The following is a 27,669-nucleotide window of genomic DNA, read 5'->3' on the forward strand; positions in this document are numbered from 1 at the left end:
CAATAATTCTGACCACAACTGTATTATGTACAGTAAATGCCCATTGAAACTACACATTTATATAACATAAATGGCATATAACACTAGCAAAATGCTTTGATTAATATAAACATGATATTTAACTAACATTTCAATTCCAAAATCATTTGAAATGTGAAGGAGGTTACTGCTGTGAAATAACACTGTCAAGATGCACTTCACAAACATTTGCTACAAAATTGCTTGTACCTAATCACATAAATTTCTATTTTGTGAAAACACAATAATTTCTTTGTAAGCACTTTTTTAAGGTAAATATTTCAAATTTTTCTATTACTATTTTAGTGAGTTTAGAATACTAGGACAATCAATACTAAAAAAAAAAAAATACGCTGAAGCAATAAACAGTACAGTAAATTTGCCATCAACTATATGACCTACGTAAAGTTTTCAACTGCTGAATAATAATGATTTTAACACAGATTGTGAACTGCCTCCTTCAGAAATTGCAGATCACACTTTAAATGAACTAAAGAGCAGTATTTGCTATAAACATGCATCATTTACTTACATATTCTTGTGAAGCTGTTCACTGCAGATCGGTCCTTGGCTGTTCCAGCAGTGATCATAAAGGCAATTTTAAAGAAGCATCTCTGGTCCCAATGCTGACTTCAGCCTAAACCTGCCGAGAAGAAAACCTGATCCATGAGCTCCACTCCACCCTCGGGCCCAAGAGGCCTTCATCCCTCCAGCACATTATCCTATGCAAACACTGACCTCCACATTCTTGACACAATCATTCTGCAGTCAGACGTTGCATTTGGGGAAGTTTTTATCCATGCTGGTGCGTTCATGCACATTTCAGGTGGGCAGTGATGTGTGTGCAACTACTGTACATCATAGAGACCGTTTTGTACCTAATTCTATGGCTGCTGCCCCAAAAATGACAACTAGGTTTTTACACAGATTGTATTCATAACATGTAGATTAGATTTTTTTTCTTCCAATTTGGGCAGACCAATAACCCTAACCCTATATATATAAAAGCATTTCAGCACTAATTTTAACTAAATAGATGTTCCCAATCTTCTAGCTGAACTTTCAGATAGACACCAAAAATAAGAAAAGTCAAACTATATCTCTGTTAAGTCTTCAGCAGACAGTGGATCACTGTCTAGATAGCGCACTAGGAGACAGATGTAGTATGTCACAGATAGGCACTAGCAGAGCTCTGCAAACATTCTGTAGGCCACAAACTGACCTACTCTCCTAAACTATTAACCAGACCTGAGTGGGAAAATAAGCTACATCAGAGATATTCAATCAGAACAGCAACAGAAAACACTAACATATACTGTATTAAAGAGATTGGGTCAAGCTCCTTTACTTCTTTACATTTTAATTCCAGGACACTTACTGTAAAAAAAAAAAAAAAAAAAGTATTTCTTAAACCCCTTACAATTACTTGCAGTGTTGTTTTGCTTTTTTGATCTATTTTTAAATCGAATCTTAAAAATGACATCTGTGGGGTGCGTTTCCCGAAAGCATCATTCAGCACAATGTATATCTTTCATTCCGAATATATATACGAATGTCATTTCCATCTCTTTGTTTGTCAAGAGATTTATAGCACCGTTTTTGAAGAGTGTGCATGTGCGTACGTGCTCTAGTATGTAAGAACGAGCCTATGATTGAATCTGGAAATAAAGCAAAATAACTGAGGAAAATGAGAATTAGTCCTCAGATGCCATGTCCGTAATTTATAGCAAAAAATCTATCATTAATTCAGTCTCAAACGGATTCATTTAAAGATGTTATTACTCCACCATCTGCATAACCAACGTGGTTGAACGACAGGTTTGCAACAATGCGGTTTCGGGAAACGGTCGAGACTAGCTAGTTGATTTCTTGAACGATGCGTTGTACTATGATGGTTAAACAGCAAGTTGTGTCGTTGTATGGGAAACACATCCCAAACTCAAACACATCTGAACAAGTTAATCAAGGTCTTCAGGACCACTAGAAAGCTGTAGATGAGTTTGGAGATTAGGGTTGGAGATAAACCCTGCAGGACACTGGATCTCAAGGATCAGAGTCGCTGATGAAGGCCAAAGCTTATAATTCACATCATTTTAATCGTCATCTAACCATTCAGTGAGCCAGTGTGTCCTATATGAATTGAGGCATTGTCTGGAAAGAAATGTTTCATTATAGGATGAAGATAATCACACAGAACAACTTTGCAGTAACCCAAACCATGCCAGCAAACATGTAGTAAAAGAGCCACTTAGATACCCCAGCTTTTCCTTTCATTTGGTTCCTCTCTGGTACAGGCTTTGATACCAGAAAATGGTCTCACGATTTCATTTGTGTCAATTTAAACATTGTCTACTGTAAGGCTTATCACCTTACACTCCAAAAAATCTGCAACATCTGTATCTTTACAACAGCTTGTCACTGGTGCAGAACCCATCAACTTTGTATTTATCTACTCGTAAAGGTGTATTAGGACCTTAGTATTATGTAAACCAACTATGAACCTTTTATGTTTAAATATGGTACAAAGACGCCCCTTTAAATTGTTAGTTCACCCAAAAATGAAAATAATGTCATTAATTACGCACCCTCATGTCGTTCCACACCCATAAGACCTTTGTTATTCTTCAGAACACAAATTAAGATATTTTTGTTGAAATCTGATGGCTCTGTACTCTGGCCACTGTACTCACATGAACTGATTTAAATATGTTTTTAGTACATTAATGGATCTTGAGAGAGGAAATGTCATTGCTGGCTATGCAGGCCTCACTGAGCCATCGGATTTAAACAAAAATATCTTAATTTGTGTTCTGAAGATGAACGAAGGCCTTACAGGTGTGGAACGACATGAGGGTGAGTAATAAATGACAGAATTTTCATTTTTGGGTGAACTAACCCTTTAAGGGTCCTGCTCCAGTATCAAGCTGTTGTACCCATAAGTGTATACAATTTTTGTGTTACTGTAAGTTGATTCAACAGGAATTACAGGAGTGTCCATATTGTGTAGTTTACCTAGTCTATACTAACACTATCAGTAACACTTTATTTTAGGGTTTAATTGTCACTTTTAACTAGTTGCTTATTAGCATGCATATTACTAGGATATTGGCTGTTTATTTGTACTTATAAAGCACAAATAAATGCCTTATTCTCAATGACCATATTCTACATCCTTAATCCCAATACCTAAACTTAACTACATTACTAACTAACTAACTAAATAAGCTGTGATTAGGAGCTTATTGAGGCTAAAGTCATAGTTAATAGTGAATATGTGTCCCCATACTGAAGTTTTACCACACTAACAAGCACTGTAGCTGTGTCCCAATTCTTCAGAGGTTGCAGACTTCAAAGGCATCTGCGAAGGTCGGAGCGGGTGTTGTTAAATGGGACAGTCTAGATAGGAAGGATAGTTCTTGTTGCCTAGCAACTGTGACAGCTGGCGTTGACAAGCAGCAGTAACATTTGTACTGGACTTTTTTTTTTTTTTGTTATATTATATTATATAGTTATATTCAACTGTCTGAAAACAAAACAGGGTTCACAACATGTCTTAATATATCTAGGTCCTTTTATGTATAAAGAGTGTAAACCATGTCACCATTTGAGTGTTTTTTTAAAAACAACAACAACAAAAAACATTTGTATCATTAGATATTTGAAAAAATTGAACCCAGTACTTACATTTAAAATTGTAATCCAGCATCAAAAAAAAAAAAGAAGAAGAAAAAAGAATCTAATCGTCACCAGCATGCAATGAATCTTGGGATAGGCTAGGTGGTGATGAATCCACTCATTCTATCCTTCGCAGCATAGGGAATGAAGGAGCCTTTGTCACGCCGCTGTGACGCATTCGATCTTTAAAGGATCCAGCCTCTGAATTGGGATGCAGCTTGTGTCTTAAAAGTAAAGTGGCTAAACTTTTCCATTGGGCCATTTTTGATACACCATTTGAAAGAGAAACAGCTCCTTGGCATGACCTAAAATCTTAGCTTTATTTTTTTGATGTATATAAAAAGGGTTAGTTCACCAAAAAACTGAAATTTCTGTCATTAATTACTCACCCTCATGTCGATCCACACCCGTAAGACCTTTGTTCATCTTCAGAACACAAATTAAGATATTTTTGATAAAATCCAAGAGTTTTTTTTTAATTTAATCTCTCATAGAAAGCAATGAAATTACCGCATTCAAGGTCCAGAGAAGTAGTAAAGACATTGTTAAAACAGTTCATGTGACTGCAGTGGTTCAACCTTAATGTTATGAAGCGATGATAATACTTTACAAGAATATTACCCCTGTCATTCTCCTGCGCAGTATATGTTGAAGACACATTGCAGAGCTTCCAGGTTCTACGTCAGAATGCCGACTCATTATTGTCCGGCTCCTGCATCAGCATCACACCATGCGTCGTGCTGCTCACGTGAACAGGCATCGGCCAAAACTGAGCCGGCGTTCTGACGTAAACATGAAAGCGCTGAACTGCGTCAACTGCGTATGAGTCTGACAGGGTAGAGAATAAAATTGTTGAATAAAGTCTTTATTTTTGTGTTGTTTTTTTGCACAAAAAGTATTCTCGTTGCTTCATAACATTAAGGTTGAACCACTGCAGTCACATCGACTATTTTAACGATGTCTTTACTACTTCTTGAATGTGGTAATTTCGTTGCTTTCTATGAGAGAAACCTCTTAGATTTCATCAAAAAATATCTTAATTTGTGTTCTGAAGATGAACGAAGGTCTTGCGGGTTTGGAACGATATAAGGGTGAGCAATTAATGACAAATTTCATTTTTAGGTGAACTAACCCTATAATTGTTGTTCCTCCACCTGAGCTCTGCCTTTTTTACCTAAAGGGATAGTTCACCCAAAAATTTAAATTCTGTCATCATTTACTGACCCTCAAGTTGTTCCAAACCTGTATAAATTTCTTAGTTCTGTTGAACACAGAGGAATATATTTTGAAGAATGTGGGAAGCTGAACAATTCTGGGGCACCATTGACTTCTTTTTTTCCTACTATGGAAGTCAATGGTGCCCCAAAGCGGCCTGGTTACAAACTTCCTTCAAAATATCTTCCTTTGTGTTCAGCAGAACAAAGAAATGAATACAGGTTTGGAACAACTTGAGGGTGAGTAAGTGATGACAGAATTTTCATTTTTGGGTGAACTACCCCTTTAATGAAACCATCCAACTTAATTTCCCTAGACATTTTCTCAACTGTTGTCATTTCTAAAATACTGTCAAAGTCGTCCACAAAATCCACACCACTTTTTGTTCTGCTATGCCTTTCCATCTGCTTTGGCTTGTGGAGCACATTCTGTCAAGTATTTATTTTTGTCTCCCATGGTCCACTTGTGATGGATGTATCAGTTGACAGCCTTTAAAGATTTGACCCTTTTGAATGATCCTATTCAAGCTGCCAGCCACTCTGCCGGGATGCTCGTGGCAATCATCACGGATCCTATCAGTTCATCCCTCAGGACTTGTGTAATCAACGTAAGTCATAAACCATCGGTTGTGGTGAGAACATCTTCACTGTATTTGAGAAACAGCTGTTAATGCTTTCTGGCACATTGGTGACATAATTAGGCCAGCCTGTATTCACATAATGAATCACCATTTGAAGCACTGTATCTATTCTTTTGAACATGGATCGTTTCAAATAAATCATTGGCCTTGATGCATGTGTTGAGTCATTATGGGCCTCATTGTCATTTGTTAACCCAGCTGTAATGCTGGGGGGAAAAATGGCTTTACTGGTCCACTGTGAGCCTCAAACAAAGCCAACTTTACCAAATCCAGTGATTAGTTCTTCCTTAAAGCACTCGTTATATCAACCTAGTACTTTTCACTTTTCAGCTGTTGGAAATTGCAAAAGAAGCCAGCAAGTCAGGAACATTTTTGCATAGCCAATCAAAACAGATGTTATCCATCTATCACAAGGTAGAAGAACTGATTATCCCAATTATAATTATTGAATCTCTGTCTTATTGTATTGCAGTTGCTGTCATTTTATAAAAGCTATAAACCACTCAAAACCTTGTCTAACAGTGATTTAACCACAATTAGCCATTCTGCTTCACAATGTGCCCAAAACACCCCCTGACCATGATAAAAAATCTCTGTAACGGATGGCCTTGAGTGGCTTACTAGTTTATGAAATCATTTATGAAAGAAACTGAACAGTAAACAGTGTTAAAAATAAAGTAGATATAACGGCTTCAAAAAACAAAAACAACTGAGACACTCTCTAAGCATTTATGAGCTGTGATGAAAATGATATTCATGGAAAAAAGCTTGATCTTTACTTTCATTCCCAAGTTTATGATGCAACACACTGGATCCATGCCGAAACATGCGCATTAGCATGACTTACTTTGGCAGATCCTGTGGAGAAAAATCACACACATTTCTGAGAGAATATACATGTTGACAAGAATCAGCTGATCAAACGGCTAGTGATTGATGCAGAACTTGACAAAAACCAAATCAAAACTATCTCTTCTTTCCCCCCTAGTTCTCTGGTGCAAGGCTAGGTTGTCCATATCCCGTAGGAAGATGTTAAGGATTAACACCACAGCACCACTGACCTCACTTTATCTCATCTGATTACACTCTGACATACTAACATTAATCCAACCAACATTAAAGGCCATCTGGCATCTTTACACAAGATTTCTTTGGTCATATTCACTGCCAGAGGCTACAAGGCTGACATGGCATTTTAGTCTCATAAAACATTTTATTTTCTTCTTAAGACTTGTTAATCTCAGGCCTGAGACATTATTGTGTAAATGTTCATCATTGTTTGAATGCGTTACAGAAGTCAGATACTTTGGAGCGAATGGAAACAAGTGAGTCTGTGATTGTTATATATATTGTTGAGCTTTCTGCAAGCATATTTATTACAAAAAGTTGAGTAATTTGCATCACTCAGGCAAAAAGGAACCATAGAATACACAGGCATGATTGCACTTATATGAATGTTTTTTAGTCAGAAAGTTGTAGTCACAGTTAGCAGGTGGCACACAATCTGTGATTTGATGAAATGAACATTACGGCGAGTGCTACAGACGGGAGTTTATAAGTTTAAAGGCCATGATCAGGATTAACTGTAGTGTATAGCAGTGGTTACAGTTGGAAGTATTGTATTGCCCTTTAAATGCACAACAGCAGCTTGTCATTGCACTTTAAATAGATGAATAAATAATTGTGGTGTCCTGGCAGAATACAGGGGCATATTATCGGCAACAAGCACATCCGCTCGAGGAAATGACTGTACATTCAGCTTCTCCCTCAACACGAACATGTGGAAAAGTGTTAGTTTGCCTAACAACATACAGTCTTTTTTGTGTTCGCTTTCCCAGCGATCAAACAAAATATTAAAGACGTTCACACGAAGTACAGGACAAATACACAAAGCCATTGCATTCCACACACACACACACACACACACACACACTCCACATGAACTTCCTTTTTCACGTTCACAACAGAATAATTTACATCTTGCTACGCTTTTTAAAAACGATAACACTTTGCAGTCTTTAGTGCGAATCTACGTCTGTCCAGTCTGGGTTTAGTGTGCGCTAACCAGTGCTGTCAGAACAGGGCGCTGTAACGTGGCCCCTTCTGTGGACCGGACTGTTGACTATCTCTTGCTGGTCTTGGCCAGTTTGCTTGTAGGGGTGCTCCTCCTTTGGGGAGTTGGGATTTTGGAGGGCTTCCCCCCGTGTTGGCGAGAGGCTGAGCGTGGCGTCGGCCTCCCTGAGTCTGTCACGTTCTCCGACGCGTCCGAGCAAACCGACTGGATGTCTGAAATATCGAAGTCTGAGGCGTCGCTGCCACGGCGACTGCTCCCTCGGCTTCCTGCTTTGCTGCCAGGCCTGCTTGGGATCTTACTCAACCCTGAGGAGAAAGTTTAAAGCCAGTTACAGCTCAGTGCCACAACACTGACATTAACATAATGACTGATGACTAGAGATGAGCAATTAAGATGAAAAAATTATATATTTATATTTTTTATATTTTTTTTTCCCCAAAGGAACCAGAATCGTTTCATCCAAACAACCACTGTTTACAAAATGTAGATTCAAAATCTTTAATCCAAGAAGTAAAACACAAGGAAATCAAGGCATGTTTTCAACACTGCTGTTTGCTAATAAATATAATTGAAAATATTTGTTTGAACTGTTATACAATATATAGTAATAGACAGCAATATTTAACTAAAAATTATTAAAATATTATCATCCTAGTGCAATTGCTCTTTGGGCGACCCGTGTTCGAATCCCAGCTCATGGTCCTTTCCCAATCCCACCCCTTCTCTCTCCCACTTCACTTCCTGTTCTCTCTCCAACTGTACTAGAAGTACAGTAAAACCAGTCAGTCAAAATCATGTGACTATTCAAAATATCACACGGCAGCAAGAAAACTTTACTGAAGAGCAAAAGGTCTGTCAGACTCACCCATGGCTTGACCTCTGGCCTTCATGACTGCAGCATTAATCAGGGTTCCATCCTCTCCCGACTGAAAGCCTTTTCCTGACAAATATCCTGGAAGACGAAGCTTGCTGCCCTGAATGGGGGTGTTCTGTAAGATGTCATGATTTAGAAACAAATTGGCCATTTAGAACAGGACAATGAGGATGTAACTGGTAACTGACTGTTCATTGACAAGCAAAAACAGCAATCTCTGAATAAGAAAAGGTTTCTAAGATGTCGAAGATACACCTAACATGCTGGCAATAGGGGCTTTCGCACCGGAAGAACATTTTTATAGTTTCTATAACTACAGGTGGAAGTACCCGCTTTTTGGCGCGTTCGCACCGCAGGAACTGGGAACGATTTTAGTTATAAGAACGCCTTTCGGGGGAAACTAAATATGCTTGTATTTCAGAGTAGAGTCTAACCCAGCACAATAGGAACTACCAGTGACGTAAGTGTTTGTTGATTGGCCGAGCACATGCCATGTCAAACATAGGCACTTGCCAATTTTAAAAAGCCGGGTAAACACACAGTTTACATATAGCCTACTTACTCCACGAACTAACATACAGAAAGTTAATGGTAGTTGCATTGTGTTCTTTTCTCAGCCTCGATGATATGTAGCACTGCAGGAGATTGTGTCTCTTAGCCCTCATTTTTGCTATTTCAATCGCATAACTTATACATCTACACTCCATCTCTGTTATCATGAAACCCACACACAACAAACACAGCTCTGATCACGGCGTCCTCCATCCTCCAGTTGTTTAAATGGCGTCACTGTCAGTCGGCTTAAGTCACTTCAGAGTTCCTACTGGAGGTGCAAATTCAACCAGGAAAATGGCCCTATGGGAAAGTTCTCAGGGGACCGCCCTGGTGGCTAGATCCTATAACTGAGTTCCTATAACTACCCGGTGCGAGAGACCCTAATGAAACTGCACTGAAACACACAAATTCTACATTTGACACAACAGAAATCCTGAATGAAACATTTAACTGGACAGATGGGATTAGGAGTGACTCCTGTATTCCATACACACACATCACAATCATTTAGGGAGTCACTTCTGCATTTGAATGCATTTGTTAATCCCAAAACTTTGCAGTGTGTACGTTACATGGCCAGAATGATGGAATAAATGCATGACAGACAAGAAAATTACAGTTTACTGCTTACATTGAATAAAATTCAGCCATACACACCAGGAGACAAAGAGGAAACAGTTTAGAGTGAGTTCTGGATGTAGAAAAGATCTCACAAGCATCAAGTTTTAGTGGCAACAGTTAGAATGAGAAAGAGAGTTATGTTTAGAAAAGGCCCAGTTGTCTTTGTACATCAAGCTGATTTAATTTAAGACAATCACACCATCCCCACTGCAACAGAGATTTAAAGATCAGAATTAAAGGACTTTAGCAAACACATCCGCCTTAATAGCAGACCAGCAGAGTCTCTTCCATGCATCACTGCAAAGCCAGAGATAGAGACTGAACTCAATTCCAAATCCACACAGGAAGCGATTAGATCAGTAACAAGGCAGAAACAGAGGTCAGGAGCAGAAGACGGAGATTAGATGGGGATTTGCCACTCATTTCTTAAGCACTATACCTCATTGGACGACCCTTGGCTGTCAAAGGAGTCAGATGATTTAAGAGGAGTAGCTGATTTGCTGTTTGTCAGCCAGGGTTTATCATAATTTCGGGTTAAATGTTGGGGAGTCTGTGAGAAACAGTTGTGGATAAACCACATACAAAGAGTAGCAATAGAAAAAAAGAAAAGAAAGACAATACAGGAAACAATTATATATCAACAAATGATGATGGGATAGTCAAAGGCTCTGTTTCAAATCCTAGTGAGCTCCCTATGTAGGCAGCACTTTATGATGAAAAGATGTTTTTGCTGCCTTTCCAAAATATCATCTTTTGGCCAAATTCTAAATTCGATATCAACAATGAAGTGAGAGAAATATAAATTATAAACATAATTCATTAACTACTAAAAAGGTTGATTAAAAATAGTTTAGTCTAAATAAAAATAGATTTTTAAAAATTTTTTTTTTTTTTTTTTTTACATTTTTGCAAAATACTAACACCAATCCAAAGTGCCTTTCAGTTCACTGTACGGAAGACCAAATGAAAAACATTTATGTCAACCTGCATTTGCAATGGACATTGGTTATGCTCATCTTTGGTAGCTCCTCTGAAGGCGTCTTGAGTAAAACAGCTTCATATTTAACGTTGCATGTACAAAAGACCTAAACCTGAAGCAATGTGGCCTGTTTTACAGAATACAGAATTTGTTGCACATAACCTCTGATTTACTTGAACGGGGAAATACCAAAATCTCAAAAACTTTAGCAATTAGCGATCAGCTTTTTTATTTAGAAGGCGGGACTTAAGGCCCATTCACGCCAAGAATAATTACTATAGATAATATACAAACCCGATTCCAAAAAAGTTGGGACACTGTACAAATTGTGAATAAAAAAGGAATGCAATAATTTACAAATCTCATAAACTTATATTTTATTCACAATAGAATATAGATAACATATCAAATGCTGAAAGTGAGACATTTTGAAATGTCATGCCAAATATTGGCTCATTTTGGATTTCACGAGAGCTACACATTCCAAAAAAGTTGGGACAGGTAGCAATAAGAGGCCGGAAAAGTTAAATGTACATATAAGGAACAGCTGGAGGACCAATTTGCAACTTATTAGGTCAATTGGCAACATGATTGGGTATAAAAAGAGCCTCTCAGAGTGGCAGTGTCTCTCAGAAGTCAAGATGGGCAGAGGATCACCAATTCCCCCAATGCTGCGGCGAAAAATAGTACAGCAATATCAGAAAGGAGTTTCTCAGAGAAAAACTGCAAAGAGTTTGAAATTATCATCATCTACAGTGCATAATATCATCCAAAGATTCAGAGAATCTGGAACAATCTCTGTGCGTAAGGGTCAAGGCCGGAAAACCATACTGGATGCCCGTGATCTTCAGGCCCTTAGACGGCACTGCATCACATACAGGAATGCTACTGTAATGGAAATACTTCCCAGAAAACATTGTCGGTGAACACAATCCACCGTGCCATTCGCCGTTGCCGGCTAAAACTCTATAGGTCAAAAAAGAAGCCATATCTAAACATGATCCAGAAGCGCAGGTGTTTTCTCTGGGCCAAGGCTCATTTAAAATGGACTGTGGCAAAGTGGAAAACTGTTCTGTGGTCAGATGAATCAAAATTTGAAGTTCTTTTTGGAAAACTGGGACGCCATGTCATCCGGACTAAAGAGGACAAGGACAACCCAAGTTGTTATCAGCGCTCAGTTCAGAAGCCAGCATCTCTGATGGTATGGGGTTGCATGAGTGCGTGTGGCATGGGCAGCTTACACATCTGGAAAGGCACCATCAATGCTGAAAGGTATATCCAAGTTCTAGAACAACATATGCTCCCATCCTGATGTCGTCTCCTTCAGGGAAGACCTTGCATTTTCCAACATGACAATGCCAGACCACATACTGCATCAATTACAACATCATGGCTGCGTAGAAGAAGGATCCGGGTACTGAAATGGCCAGCCTGCAGTCCAGATCTTTCACCCATAGAAAACATTTGGCGCATCATAAAGAGGAAGATGCGACAAAGAAGACCTAAGACAGTTGAGCAACTAGAAGCCTGTATTAGACAAGAATGGGACAACATTCCTATTCCTAAACTTGAGCAACTTGTCTCCTCAGTCCCCAGATGTTTGCAGACTGTTATAAAAAGAAGAGGGGATGCCACACAGTGGTAAACATGGCCTTGTCCCAACTTTTTTGAGATGTGTTGATGCCATGAAATTTAAAATCAACTTATTTTTCCCTTAAAATGATACATTTTCTCAGTTTAAACATTTGATATGTCATCTATGTTGTATTCTGAATAAAATATTGAAATTTGAAACTTCCACATCATTGCATTCCTTTTTTATTCACAATTTGTACAGTGTCCCAACTTTTTTGGAATCGGGTTTGTATATTAGTGTCCACACCAATGCACGATATCATTCTGTTTATTCTAAGCACGAGCTGCAGTTTTGTCATCTGTCGCTTTAAATGCTGGATGGATTCTGACTGGCTGTCAATGTTTTTATCGTTCATCAGCTGGAAAAAATCATTCTGGAAATGATTCCAACGATATCGTTCCTCTGTGCCGTTATCGTGGACCCTGCTATTCTATATTTAGAATGATTTTTCGAACTATGTCTTTATCGTTATAGTTATCGTCATTGGTGTGAACGGGCCTTTATTCTGTAATATAGCATGTTGTACTTTCTCCTCTTCTTAGTAATTTGAGTGAACCATCTTGGCATATATACAGTCTTTGACAAAACTCACTTAAAATCATCTATGACTGTGATCCGTGTGCTATTTGTATTATGCGCAGAGTTTTTGTCTTTGTGGTACGTTCCAAACCAATCACTAAGGTTTGTCACCTTACAAAGCAGCTGCCTTTGAAAGCGTTGGGCAGCAGGCAGCTCACTAGGTTTTGGAACCAAGCTAAATGATTGGCGACAGGAAAATGTGACAAAAACATGGAGAAGTTATGCATTTCTCTGCAACCCCATCAACAATAAGCATACCTTGGGTGTGCTGGCTCCGGGTGGATTGGGTTGTGTGGCACAGCTGTGGCTGGAATTGGATCTGTTAGGGGAGGTGCCTCTTGAAGATGGCCGTGACCTTCGACCTCTGTAGCGGAAACTGGCCATCACCTGGGTGGTGCCTTCTGGGAGAATAAACTTCTCGCGCAGCTCCACATTGGTTCTGCCCTTAGCTGGAGGAAGAACACACAGTTCAGTGAGCCGGGAGCCATGACCGCACCAAAACCTTTAGCGTGGGTTAAAAAATAAGCCTCTGAAAATTGATTCAATGGAACATTTGGGGTTCAGTTTCAACTTAAGGTCTGTGTACGACATATGTGGTACACTCTTAAAAAATAAAGTTTCCAAAAGGGTGTTTTTGCAGTGATGCCATAGAAGAGCCTTTTTGGGTTCCCCAAATAACCTTTCAGTGAACAGTTCTTAAAAGAACCATTTTTTCTTAGTGTGAAGAACATTTTAAAAATCTGAAGAACCTTTTTCATTTTTATCATCGATTACATTTAGTCATAGTGTCAATTTAGTAAAAAAAGAATTATCATTTGATCTGTAAATTTATTTTTTGATGCTGTTCATAGAGATTGACTTGTTTTGAACCCAAACCATTAATTTAAATCAAGTTTCAGGAACTTCTTTCTGAAAGCCATTTTAAAGGTTCTGATCTTGGTTGAAGGTCTTATGAAGGAATTTTGAACCGGGTTGGGGATTGATGGGCACCCACTCAAATGAGCAAAACACAGTTCAGGGTTTTGCGCTTTGGTTTGATGTAGGGAATGACTTGCATGCATTTCACATCACTGGCAAATAATAAATAATAAAACAGTAAAGAAAAAACATTGATGCTGCATATAAATATATTATCGTAAAGTAGAAGATGATTAACTTCCAGACACTGCAGATTAGAAAAACAATTTAGCATAAAGTTTAACAGTGTATCGTGTATTGTTCACTTCAATGTGATGTGAGTTATTCATATCTTGCATAGATGAGATTGTCGAGCAAGTTTCACGACACTGAAACAGAGCTACAGTAAGCACATGCAGAGAAAGCGAGAGAGGACACATGACGCAAGACAAAACCGCATGCTAAACAGTCCCAGACAGCACGATGGAAAGGGAAGCATGAGATTAATGTTAATGAGAATACCATTCAAGGATCACTGCAGTGCACACACACACACACACAGGGATGCACACATACCACTGGGATGGAGCAAGGACAGAAAGTGTGAGAGTTGCCAACCTATAGGAGACTGAGTAATTGAAGAATTTGATTCCGAGCGCAACATTTTACTCCCGTGGTGGTGAACTAGAAGAAACGATAATTGGGTTCACTAACAAAGAAGCAGGAAAAGGGAAATTCTGAAAGAAAAGCTTCATGGGAAGAGACCGGCAAGCTTTAAGAATCTCATAAACAGCCAATTAGAGTGCAGGAAGAAAAGATTCAGCCACAGTAAATTATTACAGCATACATAAGAATATCATCAGCATGTTCTCTTTCTAAATATTCAAATTCTTTACTAAAATTTTGATTTACTATGCATAGGTTCTGTTCCAATACCTAGTCTACATGGGCAGGTGCCTTCTAAGGCAGTATCTTGACTGAAATAAGTCAATTTATGAATAAGACCGAACTATTTTAATACATACTTTTCTGTAGCTTGTCGCAATGCTATATTGGATTGCCTTTTCCATTAAGCACACATGTGATACTGCTTTTGAATTTGGTTAAAACAAGGTATCTTGACAGTATAACAATGGAACTGCCTTTGCATTGGGAATGTGTCTATGATGTGTTCAAATGCTGCCTACATAGGAAACTCAGCTAGGTTTTGGAACAGAACTGTTGGAGCAAAACACTGTTTACAAATAAGTTGAACAATTTTGTTATTCACAACTTCAATGTAATTAAATCACCCGTCTGAACACCATGGGCTAATGTTGAGTACAACATAAAGTGGAGTAAAAGTGGGTGGACATTACCTCTGCACGGGTCATTTTTCACCAGGAACTCATCCAGGGCCATCCAACCACCACCCACCCGCACCATCACCGTACTGCGCAGGATCCGCACCAGCCGGAGCTGCTGGGAATCTCCAAACTGGACATGAATAGAGAGCATAGTCATTCCTCCGTGATACAGTCATGTTGTCAGTGACAGGCTCACAGCAGAGCAACATCAGAAACATCTGCCCTGTAACTGTGTTTTCAAAGTAGTAAAAGCTAGCCACCAAATGTGTGGTGGAAGTCAAATCACATTATTATTACAGTCCCAGTTAGACTACTTCTGTTTATTGTCTAGTTTCCTCTTGTTGCCCTGCTGAGCCATTTAATTTAGACAAAACATCTTTTGATTGAGACACAACATTGGTTTCATTCCAGAAGACATGAAATGAATGGTCAATCCAACTGGTTTCATTTGTGGCTTTGTGCTAATTTAAGACTGATCATGAACAGAATATTGAGTGTGGTGGTGCGGTTCACTGTATCTCATTAAAGGTGCACAAAGTTAATTTTAGTTTGTTTTGCTGGCTTATACGACAGTAGATCTAGACCCTAAACTGCCACCTGCAGGCGTGGAGGAAGCATTATGCGAAAGAAAGAGATCTCTGTAATAAACACTATTATAGAAATACTTGATTTGCATTCAAAAGTGTCCTATGTATGTCTTTATCACAGTTCTCTCCTCTCTCTCTCACTTTATATATATATCTCAACAACTAAACACATCCAATTAAACAATTATATATATATATATATATATATATATATATATTTTTTTTTTTTTTACATAATAATAATATATTGTTATTTCAATCTCATGTGAGCAATGTTGGGTAAGTTACTCTAAAAAATTAATTAAGCACTAGCTACTAATTACATCTTCAACAGTGTAATTAGATTACTGTACTAATTACTCTCTCTAAAACATTTTGCATTACTAATTACCTTCTATATCCCATATCAACCTTGACCAGTTGAATTATACAAGGATTAGACATGAAACTGCTCTTTTAATTCTTTTAAATAAATAATATAAAATTGCATAAATTATTCTTGAACTGACAAAAGTATTTAAAAGGAGGTCACATTAAAAACATACATTTTAACATTAGACATTAAATTTTGATGTTAAATCCATTATTGTTTTATAATCTATAAAGTATTTAATTCAATTACATCACAAGTAACTTTAATTAAATTACAGAAAAATTAAGAGTGATCCCTTACTTTACTTTTTCAAGAGAAAAGTAATTAAATTACAGTAATTAATTACTTAGTCGCACCCAACACTGCATGTTGTCAATTTCTTTCTGTCTGAAACTTTACTATGATCCTAAAAAGGGCACATTTAAGACAAGGTGGACAGTATTGTGATCAGTGTGTCCACTAGGGTGCGCTACAAGTGCACTCTACACCCTCTGGCCGAGGATCTGTTTTCATACAAATAAGGGCACTGAAGCGTAGGGGAACACTAGGGTATAAATCTACTGCATCCTACATGCCAAAGATAGGAGCTAAAGAAAACATCAAGCCAAATCATTTGCGTCCAAATGATTGTTGCCAGTTGGATTTGGCCAAGGCATACAGATTTCACAGCACAGAAAATTATGGCCTCATGCTTTCTGTTCAAAAAAAGAAATCATACCATATGAGAACTTTTTCCACAAACCAACAATACATACAGAAGTTGCACCGTCTAGAACTACAAACTACCATTCTCATAGAGGATGCGTGTGTTGACACTGATGCTCGACTCCAACGACACACAATATGGAAGAATGGCTGAAATCGACTCTCTGAGACTCGACATGACCAACACACTGATGGCGACCTGCTGAGCATCTCTCTGGCCTTTATTCTTTAAGTGATACCCAGAATGAATCGATACCACTGGTGAATTTGGTGATTGGGGGAGGAGAAGATGAATTTTGAAGCATGATCAAGAGAAATAATCAAGAGAATCACAACAAACGGCTTTAAGAATGACCATTTACCAGGATACAGCTTTCCAAAACGGCAACGTGTAGATGGGGGGTTAGATTTTGATTGTCCCTGTTTGTTAAAGTCTCATCGGCGATTAAGGGATCATGTAAGCAGTGAACGAGACCAAACTGTCAAAAGAATGGTTTCAGTTGATGTGATATAAAGTTCTCAATACAAAGGAAGAAAAAACATGAGGTTTGCATGGCCTGCCCGATAAAAGCCCTTCACCAGCTAAGAGTCACGTATCTTCCCAAACCACGACCCTGAGAAAGCATGTAGCTCATGATTTTATGTGATTTATGTAGGTAAAACCATGCATCTTTCACTGCAACATTTTTCCTGAAGCTTTGGCTTGCTTGAACATCAGCCACGAAATGTGGTTAAAAGCAAAAGAGTAATTGCACTGACGCTGAGTGAGGCTCCTGTAAAGCAGAACTAAAATAAGGAAATTAGGCAGGTAGCAGAAGGCAAGCACACTGTGTTGTGTTGCAAAGCTCTTGCAAATAATAATAAAAAGCGGAATGCAGCGCTGCGGGGAGAAATGCATTTGAACTCAAAAGCAGATAGGTGATAGTTGACTAGAAACTATCTTGGGTGTTTGTAGAACAGGTCAACATGAAACAACATTAGCAGCCATTACATTACTGGCAAGATTTTAGAATGACTGCATTACAAACAATAAGGCCTGAATATGCTAATAAACACACCTGTGACCACATGTTCTGTTTCAATGTGCCAAGTTTCTACAGTATGTTGACTGTAAACTGCTGCAAGCTGAAGAACTGTTAATTATTAATAAATGTAATTATCAATGTAATTTATCATTGTTATTGGTCTTACCCATGCAAGGCAAAAATCACTGTTATCGCAGGACCTCTCATGGCTTATCGCTTTATTTGCTTTGAAAAAAGTTTGGTTACACTTTATTTTAAAGGGATAGTTCACCCAAAAATAAAATTCTGTCATCATTTACTCACCCTCATGTTGTTCCAAAGACTTTCGTTCATCATCGGAACACAAATGAAGATATTTTTAATGAAATCCGAGAGATTTCTGTCCCTCCATTGACAGCTAGGCAACTACCACTTTGAAGTGTCAAAAAGTTCATAAAACTAATCCATATGAATCAAGTGGTTTAGTCCAAATTTTCTGAAGAGACTCGATCGCTTTATATGATGAACAAACTTAATTTAGGCTTTTATTCACATGTAAACATTGATCAACGCACACATCAGCATGCTTGATTGACGTGCTAGAACTAATGAGATTCATTCGGGTTCATTCTCGTGTGTTACGCAGCACGTTTGAGCTTCAGCAAGAACCAATGAGGTTCATTCTCGTGTTTCACATCATGTTTGAGCTTCAGCAAGAACCAATGAGGTTCATTCTTGTGTTATGCAGCACATTTGAGCTTCAGCAAGAGGTTTGTTCTCACGTGTCAAGCAAGTTCGGATGAGCTTCTGTTTATGTGAGCTGATTAATGTTTATATGTGAATAAAAATTCAGTCTGTTCATCATAAAAAAGCGATCGAGTCTCTTCAGAAAACTAAACTGCTCGATTCAAATGGATTCGTTTTACGTTCTCTTTATGAACTTTTTGAAGCATCAATGTTCTAGTTGTGTGGACTGTCAATGGAGGGACAGAAATCTCTCAGATTTCATTAAAATATCATTTGTGTTTCAAAGATGACTAAAAGGCTTACGGGTTTGATGAATACTTAATTACAATTTTTTCCTTTTTGGGTGAACAAACACTTTAAGATTTTAAAATCCTTGTTACAGTGTAATTATACATTTTATAATTTGTAATATTATTTAACTACATGTACTTACTACATGGTTAGGGGGTATGTTTAGGGTTAGTTGCTTGTAATTATGCAAAATTTACAGTTATTACTATAGTAATTAGATGTAAGATGTGTAATGGACACTGTGTTTTATGAATAACACTCAAAGTTGATTTCATGTTGACTTGAAACTATTCCCAAACATTTCTGCTTGCTTAACTTGCTTTTCTGCTTGCTTGCTTAAATTAATCAATATTATAATTGCACTATTTCACAACACAAAGAACATTGAGGACATATCCACACTAGACACCATTTTTGGTGTCATTTAGTATCAGGGAAGTAGATGTTTTCACTCTTTATTCATAGTTTCACCTGCACTAGTTACTTTCCCACTCCACTGTGCTTGAATGCCAGTGGAGATTTGTACACAGCCACGCCACTAACTACATGGCTGGCTATGGGAAGAGGTTTAAAAACTAATTTAATATGCTTATCCGCTTGTGAGTTTAAGACAGCCTTAAATATTGGGAATTCAAAGACACACTGACAGTGAATCAGATAAAACAAAAAGGGCAGCACAGCAAATCTTTAAAAAGCACTATGCATGTATACCTGGTTTCCAAGGTAGAACTGATGTGGGGGAAAAGACAATGAAAAGACAAACATTAGTAAATATCAGCAGACTCTTTCTCATCGTACAATGAATTATTTTGAAATCAAAAGGGGAAAAAAAAAAAAAACTACAAAAAAAGTTCTATCCAACTTGTCTCCAGAGTGGCACAGTTACAGGCCTCCAGCCAGTCAGAAGAACTATGTTTTTATGGACACATTTATTATTCCCTCAGATACGGGCAGTAATAGAACGGCTGACCGTGACTAAACGGCATGGGACCTGTTTATTAGGAGTGTTGAAGAGAAGTGGACCGGGGGAAAACCCTCACACTTGAGAGACTGAAAAATGCAATGCCACATAAAAATGTAATGAAGTCATTCTCTTTGGCATCAACAGCGTCGGGGGCACAGAGGCTTGTCTAGGGGAGCAGTTAAACAGGGGCCTGAGGAACACTGCCAACTTTCCAGACTTCATGTTTCCATCTTGTCCTCAAAACATTCCTTATTTTGGCTTTGATACAAGGAAAAGGCATTTTCATTTGGATACAACGCCTGAGCTTTACTATATTGTTGTCATACAATTATGTTGTTACTACCAGATAAACAACATATCTTCTAATAAAAGAAGGGTTTTTTCTAGCATTGAGGTAACTGCTGTTTTGACATCTAGTTTTTCTGAGAAAACTAGATCATTTTGTTGTAAAATTACAGTTAGTTAACAATTTATATATCGTTCATCAACTTATTTTCACAACCTTAGAACTGTGATTGTCTTGGCAGGGCTCCAGACTGCGCCTAAAATGGTCGCATTTGCAACTAAAAATATTAATTTGCGAGTGATATTTTTGCTGAGGTCGCCATTGGCGACCATACAGATTCACACGTTATGACTGTAAAATTTGCATGTTATTTGCATGTTCTGTGACAAGTAGGCTATCACATCATTTGCTGTGTTGACGTAATTAAATGAGATGCTGCGTGTGAATGTTTCACTGAGTTAGAGCGCCGGAATATGAACAGGTAGGGAAAAATTTCACACACCAAACAGATGCCAAAGAACTAGAGCTGATGAAAGCCGACTGTGTTGTTGCCTCGCGTCACCTGCGTTGGTGCAAAACAGCTGCATTTGAACAAACCGTTCCACTCTTCTGCTCCTGCGTTAAGGAGACAACTGCCTATTTCTTCATATAAATTCGTCTATATTCGTCATTCAAAAAGGGAAACCAGCTCTACAGACTGCAGATACACACGCAATGCATCGCGTGTTTACCGTTTTAAATATCAATCATGCTGATCACTTTCATTATTCCACTCCGCTCATGCTCATCAGATAAATGTAAGGTTATTAAACAGTATAGCAAGAGTATAAATGATCATTTTAAGGCATCTTATATTTTGTGGATAGAAAAACAAATCGCGATGCTCCCTAATGTGATTATTATTAATTTCATTAAATAAATGTGAGTGCTGCATGTTTTAAAGTCAAAAGATGGCGCTGTTGCACATTCTTCAGAGCAGCTCGCATTCAATGATTAGCACACATTTGTCAACCGATTGCTTATGAACTAATGCTGATCAATTATCACAAAGTTTACTTTATATTATTTATATTATATTGTGTTGTAAATGGTTGTAGCAATGTAACTTTTTAATCCTCATCTGAACTTGAATGAGCAGCAAAAGTAAAGCACAGACATTTCAAAATAAGTGTCCTGCTGTATTTCAAAGTAATCAAAGTCAAGCAGTATGTATATCAATTGCCCCTGTTTGTTATTTGGTTACACAAACCAAATTTAATATATTTATATATTTATTTCCATATATTTATATTTATTTTCATTTGATTTAAAGTAAACTGTTGTAGCCTCAGGAAGGAAGGACTAAGAACATTATTTGACACATTATTTAATATAAAGATTTTACTAGCATCGGGGTTATTATAGTTAACTAAAACCATTAAAAATATTTTTTTATTGCTTGAAATAAATGTTAATACTAAAATAAAAATCTATACAAAAACTAAACAGACATGTTTAAAAACATCAAAAACTAAAATAAATAAATAAATAAAACGTAAAAACAAAAAATGTTTATATATATATATATATATATATATAATATTTTATATCACGGGGAGATATAAAAATCTAATCGGATTCAAAATATTAACAAAAACTATAATAGTATTAAGTGAAAATAGTGACATTCATTTCCTAGAAAAGTCACAAGATGAAAAAGCTGAAACTGTAAAGGGGACATAAATACAACAGGATGACTAAAAGTAAGTGATTTAACATTTTAAGTTCATTTTTGTGTAGCTCTTAAAAAAATTATTTGGTGCCTGTTTTTTCCCCCTATAGGAGCCAATGGCTCCTTAATGAATTTTTTTGTCTGGAGCCCTGCTTGGGGGTCTTGTGAATTTTTTTTTTCTCTTTATTTTGAAAATCTAAGTTGACTGACACTATGATCAGTTTCTACATTTGTATTGGCCTAGGGTTCCATACTGAATCAAGTTTTATAAATATAAAGCTTTTTCTTGACTCATCATCAAAGCATGAAAAATCGGTCACTTACCCGATATTTGTTGGCGCCAATCTGCTCTACTTGGAACCGTTTTGGACACTTGCACTTTGCAACTTGGCGAGTCACCTAAACACATGAAGTCATAAATCAGACCGAAAACGACTACATGAAAGGCTATCTGTAATACTTCCAGTTACTAGGTGGACTTTCCAGAAAGTAAGCTGGTAATGTTTACCTCATCTTCAATTTTGTCAGCATCAGTTAAAGGTTTGTAAGCATCTTTGTTGGGATGTAAAGCAGCCACAAACTCATAGTAGTCGATGTAACCATCACCGTCCCGATCAAAGATATCTGCCACTGCGCTCATCTCCAGACGACTGGTGGGAAACTCTACAGGACCAGAGAGGTGTTGAGGGTAAAGCCTCAAAGACTTAAAGAAGACACTGTTTGAAATCTTTCCTTACTTGAGGACAGAATGCCATCAATGAATTCCTGTCTTGTGACTTTGCCATCCTGGTCTTTATCAATACGACGGAAGAAGTCCATGACACGTGATTTCTTGTGGTTCATCCAGCGCATGTAGCGTTTCCTCCATACGTCAAAGTCAAAGTTGGCAAACTCTTTCAGCTTAGAGAAGAAGATTAAGAAAAAACATTAGTTTGACACATAACTGTTACTCGGGGTATCTGCAAGGGTTTTTAAATTCAACATATAAATGTTTAGATTTTTACAATTGCACATTAGTGTCTTTTTAATCCACCTGCTGAATGAAAATGCAATTTCACTCTCTGACAGTAAGTGGCACTTATGGAACAGCAGAAATATAGCGGTTACCCTGGTAAACCCTGCATACAACGCAGCTGTGCTGAAATGTGATGAGTTTGCAGGCATGATATATATCCTGAAATGGTAATTAAGACTTTTTTTTATACCATTTAAGATATTTAAGACATTTTAGGGCCTTAAATTTTATATAACTGAACTTTAAGACTTTTTAAGGACCAGCAGTGACCCTGATGACTACATTATGCCACAGATCTGAGGTCAGGTGTGCATGTACGACTGACCTCCTCCAGTCTGTCCAGAGCATCATTGAGCTTCCTCCTCCTGTCCAGAGCCAGCAGCCACACCTGCTGCCACTTACTAACCAGCAGGTTCACTCTGGGGTTCTTAGTCTCGATTTGTGTCTGTGATGCTGCGGCGTACATGGTTTGTGTAGGGGATCTCTTTCCTGATGACCAAAAACAAATGGCTTATATTTGGTGGACTATATTACAAAAGCAGATGCTGTTTTTGACTAGCATTAATTAGTCATTTAGTCAAGGGCACACATTTACATTTACTGTGAAAGCATGCGATTTTGGACACAGCCTAGGTCTTTGTATTACCAAACCCTTTTCTAAACTCTTAACACAACTCCTAATTTTCATACCTCAATCCTTACCCCAACACTGACCCCTAAACCTAAATATAAACAAACCCTGTTCAGATCATACTAAAACAATAGTATTGTTCAGGAAAGTCCAGCTAAGCTGCATGCACACTCCATACTAATGACTATCGTGAAGACCATGTGATGCCTGTGCCAAATTAAATTGAAACAGACTGGTACTCACTGACTGTTCGTCCTTTGTCTAGAACAGGGATTTGAGACTGAACCGGGGGGTCTGCTGTGGCTTTTCTCTTATGAGTTTTGGTGATTTTGTCCACATCCGGTTGTTTTCTGGTCATCTCCTCCATGAATGTCTTGTACACAGCAAAGACACAAACAGCTTTTTCTACAGTTCACACTAATAAACCTTTGACTATTTCTGTAATGACGTTAAACTGAGCTCTTGAAGGTACCTGGTGCTCAGCGATGAGCGATTTGACTTCCTCTAACTCCTGAGGAAGAGGTTCCTTGTCTTTCTCGCCGAGTGTGGTCTCAGCCCACTGGAGCCAGTTCAGGAGGTTCTCCAGCAGTTCTTGAGTGGCCAGCAGGTCAGCCAGAGCACTGGAGAGTCTCTGCTGGTGCTGACGAGCCCAGGCTGTTACCTGACATGGACATGGAAATCTGATTAGACTGACAGCTAACAGTTACGGATCACCCATTGTGGGATCTGACCTACAACATTTTGGTTGCCAGCAAAGATATTTGAGGTAGCATACAAAACTGGAAAGTAGTTTTATGATCTGGAAAGATCTGATTGGCTGACTTTACACAACTTTGGGAAATAAGAGAACAATATAGTTTTATAAGTCCATCTGGAAGTGTTGTATTTACAAGGTAACAAGTTGATACAGTGAGCACTTTTGAGGAAGAACTAGTCTTTAATTCAGTGATAAAGATAAGTGTGGCAGGCAAGTGGTATCAAATCTCTGAAAAGGGGCTTATGCACTGGAGTAACATTTTCATAGTTTCTTTTTTTCACAGTGTTTGCACTGCAGGAATTAGAAAAGATTTTAGTTATAGGAACGCCTTTTAGGGGGACTAAATCAGCTCCTACTTCAGAGTAGAGTCTAACCCAGCACAATAGGAACTACCAGTGACACACGTGTACGCTGATTGGCCGAACGCACGCCATATAAAATACCAGCACCCGCCATTTTTAAAAAGCCGTGTAAACTCACAGTTTACATATACTTACTCCACGAACTAACATACAGATAACTAATGGTAACGGCATTTACCTGTCACATTCTGTTCTTGCCTCAGCCTCGATGATATATAGCACTGCAAGTTGTTGTAGGAGATTATGTCTGTTAGCCCTCCTTTTTGCTCTTTCAATCACACAACTTGTACATCTACACTCCATCTCCATTATCATGAAACCCACGACACACAACAAACACAGCTCTGATCACGGCGTCCTCCATCCTCCAGTTGGTGAATGCCTGTCAGTCGGCTTACGTCACTTCAGAGTTCCTACTGGTGGTGCGAATTCAAACAGGAAAATGTCCCTAGGGGAAACTGTAGTTCTCGGGGGACCATCCTTGTGGCTAGATCCTATAACTGGGTTCCTATAACTAACCGGTGCGAAAGCTCATAAAAACACTCGAGAGCTTTGTTTGAGGCACTTTGTTGAGGTTGCAAGTAAACAGATAAATTTGTTTGTCTGTTATTTCTGTACAACCAATTTTTTTCTACTATTGTGGTAAAATCTGTCAACAAAATGAATGCGTTTGGTCACTTTACCTGTTAGTCAGATGGTCTCTTTCTGACTTAGGCCAGGTTCACACTGTACGATTTTGGCCACCATTTGGCTGTCTAAGACAAATTCTGCGAATCCTAAAAGATTCCTCTGATCCTAAGCCAATATCTGTAGTCTTTGATCGCTAGTTTGATAGCCGATTAATGTTCGCTGACAGCCGATTAATGACCATTGCGATCAAATTTTACCTCTGATAAAATTCTGCCAGTGTCAGAAGTTTTGAGGCACAGTCCTGCAAGTGTGGCTTCTTCTACGACGACCGTCAAATCAAAAACCAATAGCAGCACAGATCCTGATGACCGATAAGTGAAACAACAACAAACCACCACTTGCTCCTCACACATCATCTTCATTTTTTTCTTTTTTCTATTCAAGACAAGCCATGATCAAAATTAACGCAAGAGATTGTTTTTGTTTGCTAAACACCATTTCAATCCCGCATGTAAATGCAGCTTACAGTCACTGAACGTGTCAGGGACTGATGATGTAAAATCTTCTTGCATGCATCCGTTTTTAACCAGTCTTGCCTGGTTGATCCCACAACTGAGATCCTGCAGTGTGACATGGCTTACAGCGAGGATCATGTTCATACAGTCTGACAAGCAACAATTGTAAAGGACTATTATAAATCGGTTCTTGGCCAGACTCGATACTCTCTATTATCCACTTTTATTTAAATAAAAATGATGCTTCTCATCAAATGTATCGGAATGATTCAGTGAAAACTAGTAGAAAAAGACAAACCTCCTCAAACCGCGCTTTAATGATGGTGTTCCAGTGTTTGATGGTGGTGATGGAGTCGGGGTGGCAGATGGACAGAATGGCCTCTCCCATGCTGGTGGCTTTATTCAGGGCCAGTCTTTTCTCCTCCAGGTTCTTCATAAAGTCCTGCATATATCAAAAGTTCTTCCATTAGTAAGTGGTCATAGTTACACAAAGAGAAACCCATCAACCACCACTATTGCTTCATGATCTAAGCACATGAATAATTCCTCAGGATGTGTGAGATGCATCTGGTTCGCCATGACCGGTTAAAGTTCAGACATTGACCACAATGAAATTGCAAAACTAGATTGCTTCCATTATAATCTAATTACATAATTCAACTAAATTGTCTACGCTGCCAGTGACGCCTACAAGACTACTTATGAGGAAAAAGGGATTTTTAAATTGTATTTGTCAGTAAGCAAAACAAAAAAAGTAAAGGCTAATGTACAGTCAGCTATTATAAACCCCAGTCAAAATAAACTTGGAGGAGGTGATCAGGACCCCGATACAAAGCAGATATACGTTGTACTGACTGTACATTATTCTGCTAATGTCACCATCAAACGCTATTCGTTAGTAATTGGCGTTTTTTACATGAAGAGAAACCCCATCATCGCTCCTCGAACTGTGGACATGAATAATGTCTTGGGGATCAAACTATTTTCGATTGTGAATATGAGATCACACTACAAGGAAATATGGGTTGAACTCTTTCCTGGCAAGCAGTAGTTAATAAAGATTTGAAGCCATGTATGGCTTTTGTTACTCAGTTGGACATGTAGATAGACTGTCAAAATGAGCCGGCTTCACATTATTAGAGCTAATAAAAAAAGAATGTCAAAGTTGTGGAAAACACAGATACACGTTCTGTCTTGGAAAGATTCTGATCCCTCTGGCTCACACTTGCATTTAAACACAATGTTGTAATGTAGAACAGATAAAATTGCATTTTTTTGTGTATACTGTTGCCAGTAAATACTGATACACTAATGTCATTGAGAGGTTTTAGAAGGTAAAATCACACTTAATGTGAATTCTTTGTCCTTGTTGTGGGAAACTTGCCTTGTGCTGTTCAATGAGAGCGCGGAGGGCTTCTTCATCGTCAGGCAGGGCACCGTGAAACCGAAGGCTCTGCTCCGCCTCGGCAAGCCACTCCAGTAAAATATGAACGGTGGAGTGGAACTCCTCAGCCTGAGGAACAGGATTTTTAAATGTTCTTTAAATGGAATAATGTTAGACAATTATAACAGAGATCATTTACATAGAAGCCGCAGTAGCTCGTTTAAATTGAAGGGTCAGAAAGAGTGTGGAAAAATGTCTTTAAAACCACATGATGTTTTCAGGATATGACCCTGTTTCAGTGTCACATTTGGCAGCATGACAGCTGGTCTTACCTGACACAGAGCCTGCTCAAGCCGTGTCTGTTTGGACACAGAAAGGCTACACACCGTCTCCCAGCGAGTACTCAGCTCTTGCATCTGAACTTTGACCCAGGACGAGTCATCATGGCTGTTCTCAATAAGCTCACGGGCCGAACGCTTCAAAGCCTGCACGCTGCCAGTCCTCTTGCCCAACTCTTTCTGGAACACCTGTAGTGCACATGGACACATGTTTGATAAAAACATTCAACCAATCCAATTTTAAGCTGCCTACACATGAG

General features: G+C 38.4%; 2 protein-coding genes across 8 annotated transcripts in view; both read right to left on the reverse strand.

Moving 5' to 3' along the window:
• zmp:0000000760 (collagen alpha-1(IX) chain) overlaps nt 1–3,946 on the reverse strand; it is a 28,930-nt gene extending 24,984 nt beyond the window's left edge. Inside the window, exons 1-2 of one of the 2 annotated variants that reach the window (XM_051916350.1) lie at nt 3,703–3,946; nt 551–661 (exon numbers count right to left, since the gene is read on the reverse strand). The gene's annotated coding sequence lies outside the window, so the exon portion shown is untranslated. Of the gene's footprint in view, nt 1–550; nt 764–3,702 lie in introns of those variants that run through there. The other variant, XM_051916351.1, reaches the window with a different exon arrangement.
• A 2,939-nt stretch (nt 3,947–6,885) lies between these two features.
• dst (dystonin) overlaps nt 6,886–27,669 on the reverse strand; it is a 197,254-nt gene continuing 176,470 nt past the window's right edge. For 2 of the 6 annotated variants that reach the window (XM_051916339.1, XM_051916341.1), the window contains 15 exons: nt 27,404–27,598; nt 27,072–27,200; nt 25,986–26,129; nt 23,896–24,084; nt 23,667–23,796; nt 23,118–23,281; nt 22,515–22,677; nt 22,286–22,440; nt 22,102–22,176; nt 19,528–19,545; nt 15,122–15,239; nt 14,382–14,447; nt 13,125–13,315; nt 8,488–8,611; nt 6,886–7,927 (listed from right to left, as the gene is read on the reverse strand). In XM_051916339.1, the coding sequence (XP_051772299.1) occupies nt 7,671–7,927; nt 8,488–8,611; nt 13,125–13,315; nt 14,382–14,447; nt 15,122–15,239; nt 19,528–19,545; nt 22,102–22,176; nt 22,286–22,440; nt 22,515–22,677; nt 23,118–23,281; nt 23,667–23,796; nt 23,896–24,084; nt 25,986–26,129; nt 27,072–27,200; nt 27,404–27,598 (2,118 nt within the window). In that variant the 3' untranslated portion in view covers nt 6,886–7,670. Of the gene's footprint in view, nt 7,928–8,487; nt 8,612–10,111; nt 10,223–13,124; nt 13,316–14,339; nt 14,448–15,121; nt 15,240–17,136; nt 17,254–19,527; nt 19,546–22,101; nt 22,177–22,285; nt 22,441–22,514; nt 22,678–23,117; nt 23,282–23,666; nt 23,797–23,895; nt 24,085–25,985; nt 26,130–27,071; nt 27,201–27,403; nt 27,599–27,669 lie in introns of all 6 variants that reach the window. The other 4 variants (XM_051916340.1, XM_051916337.1, XM_051916336.1 and 1 more) reach the window with 3 other exon arrangements.

This window comes from Ctenopharyngodon idella, chromosome 13 (genome assembly GCF_019924925.1).
Source record: "Ctenopharyngodon idella isolate HZGC_01 chromosome 13, HZGC01, whole genome shotgun sequence".
NCBI classification, from domain to species: Eukaryota; Metazoa; Chordata; class Actinopteri; order Cypriniformes; family Xenocyprididae; genus Ctenopharyngodon; species Ctenopharyngodon idella.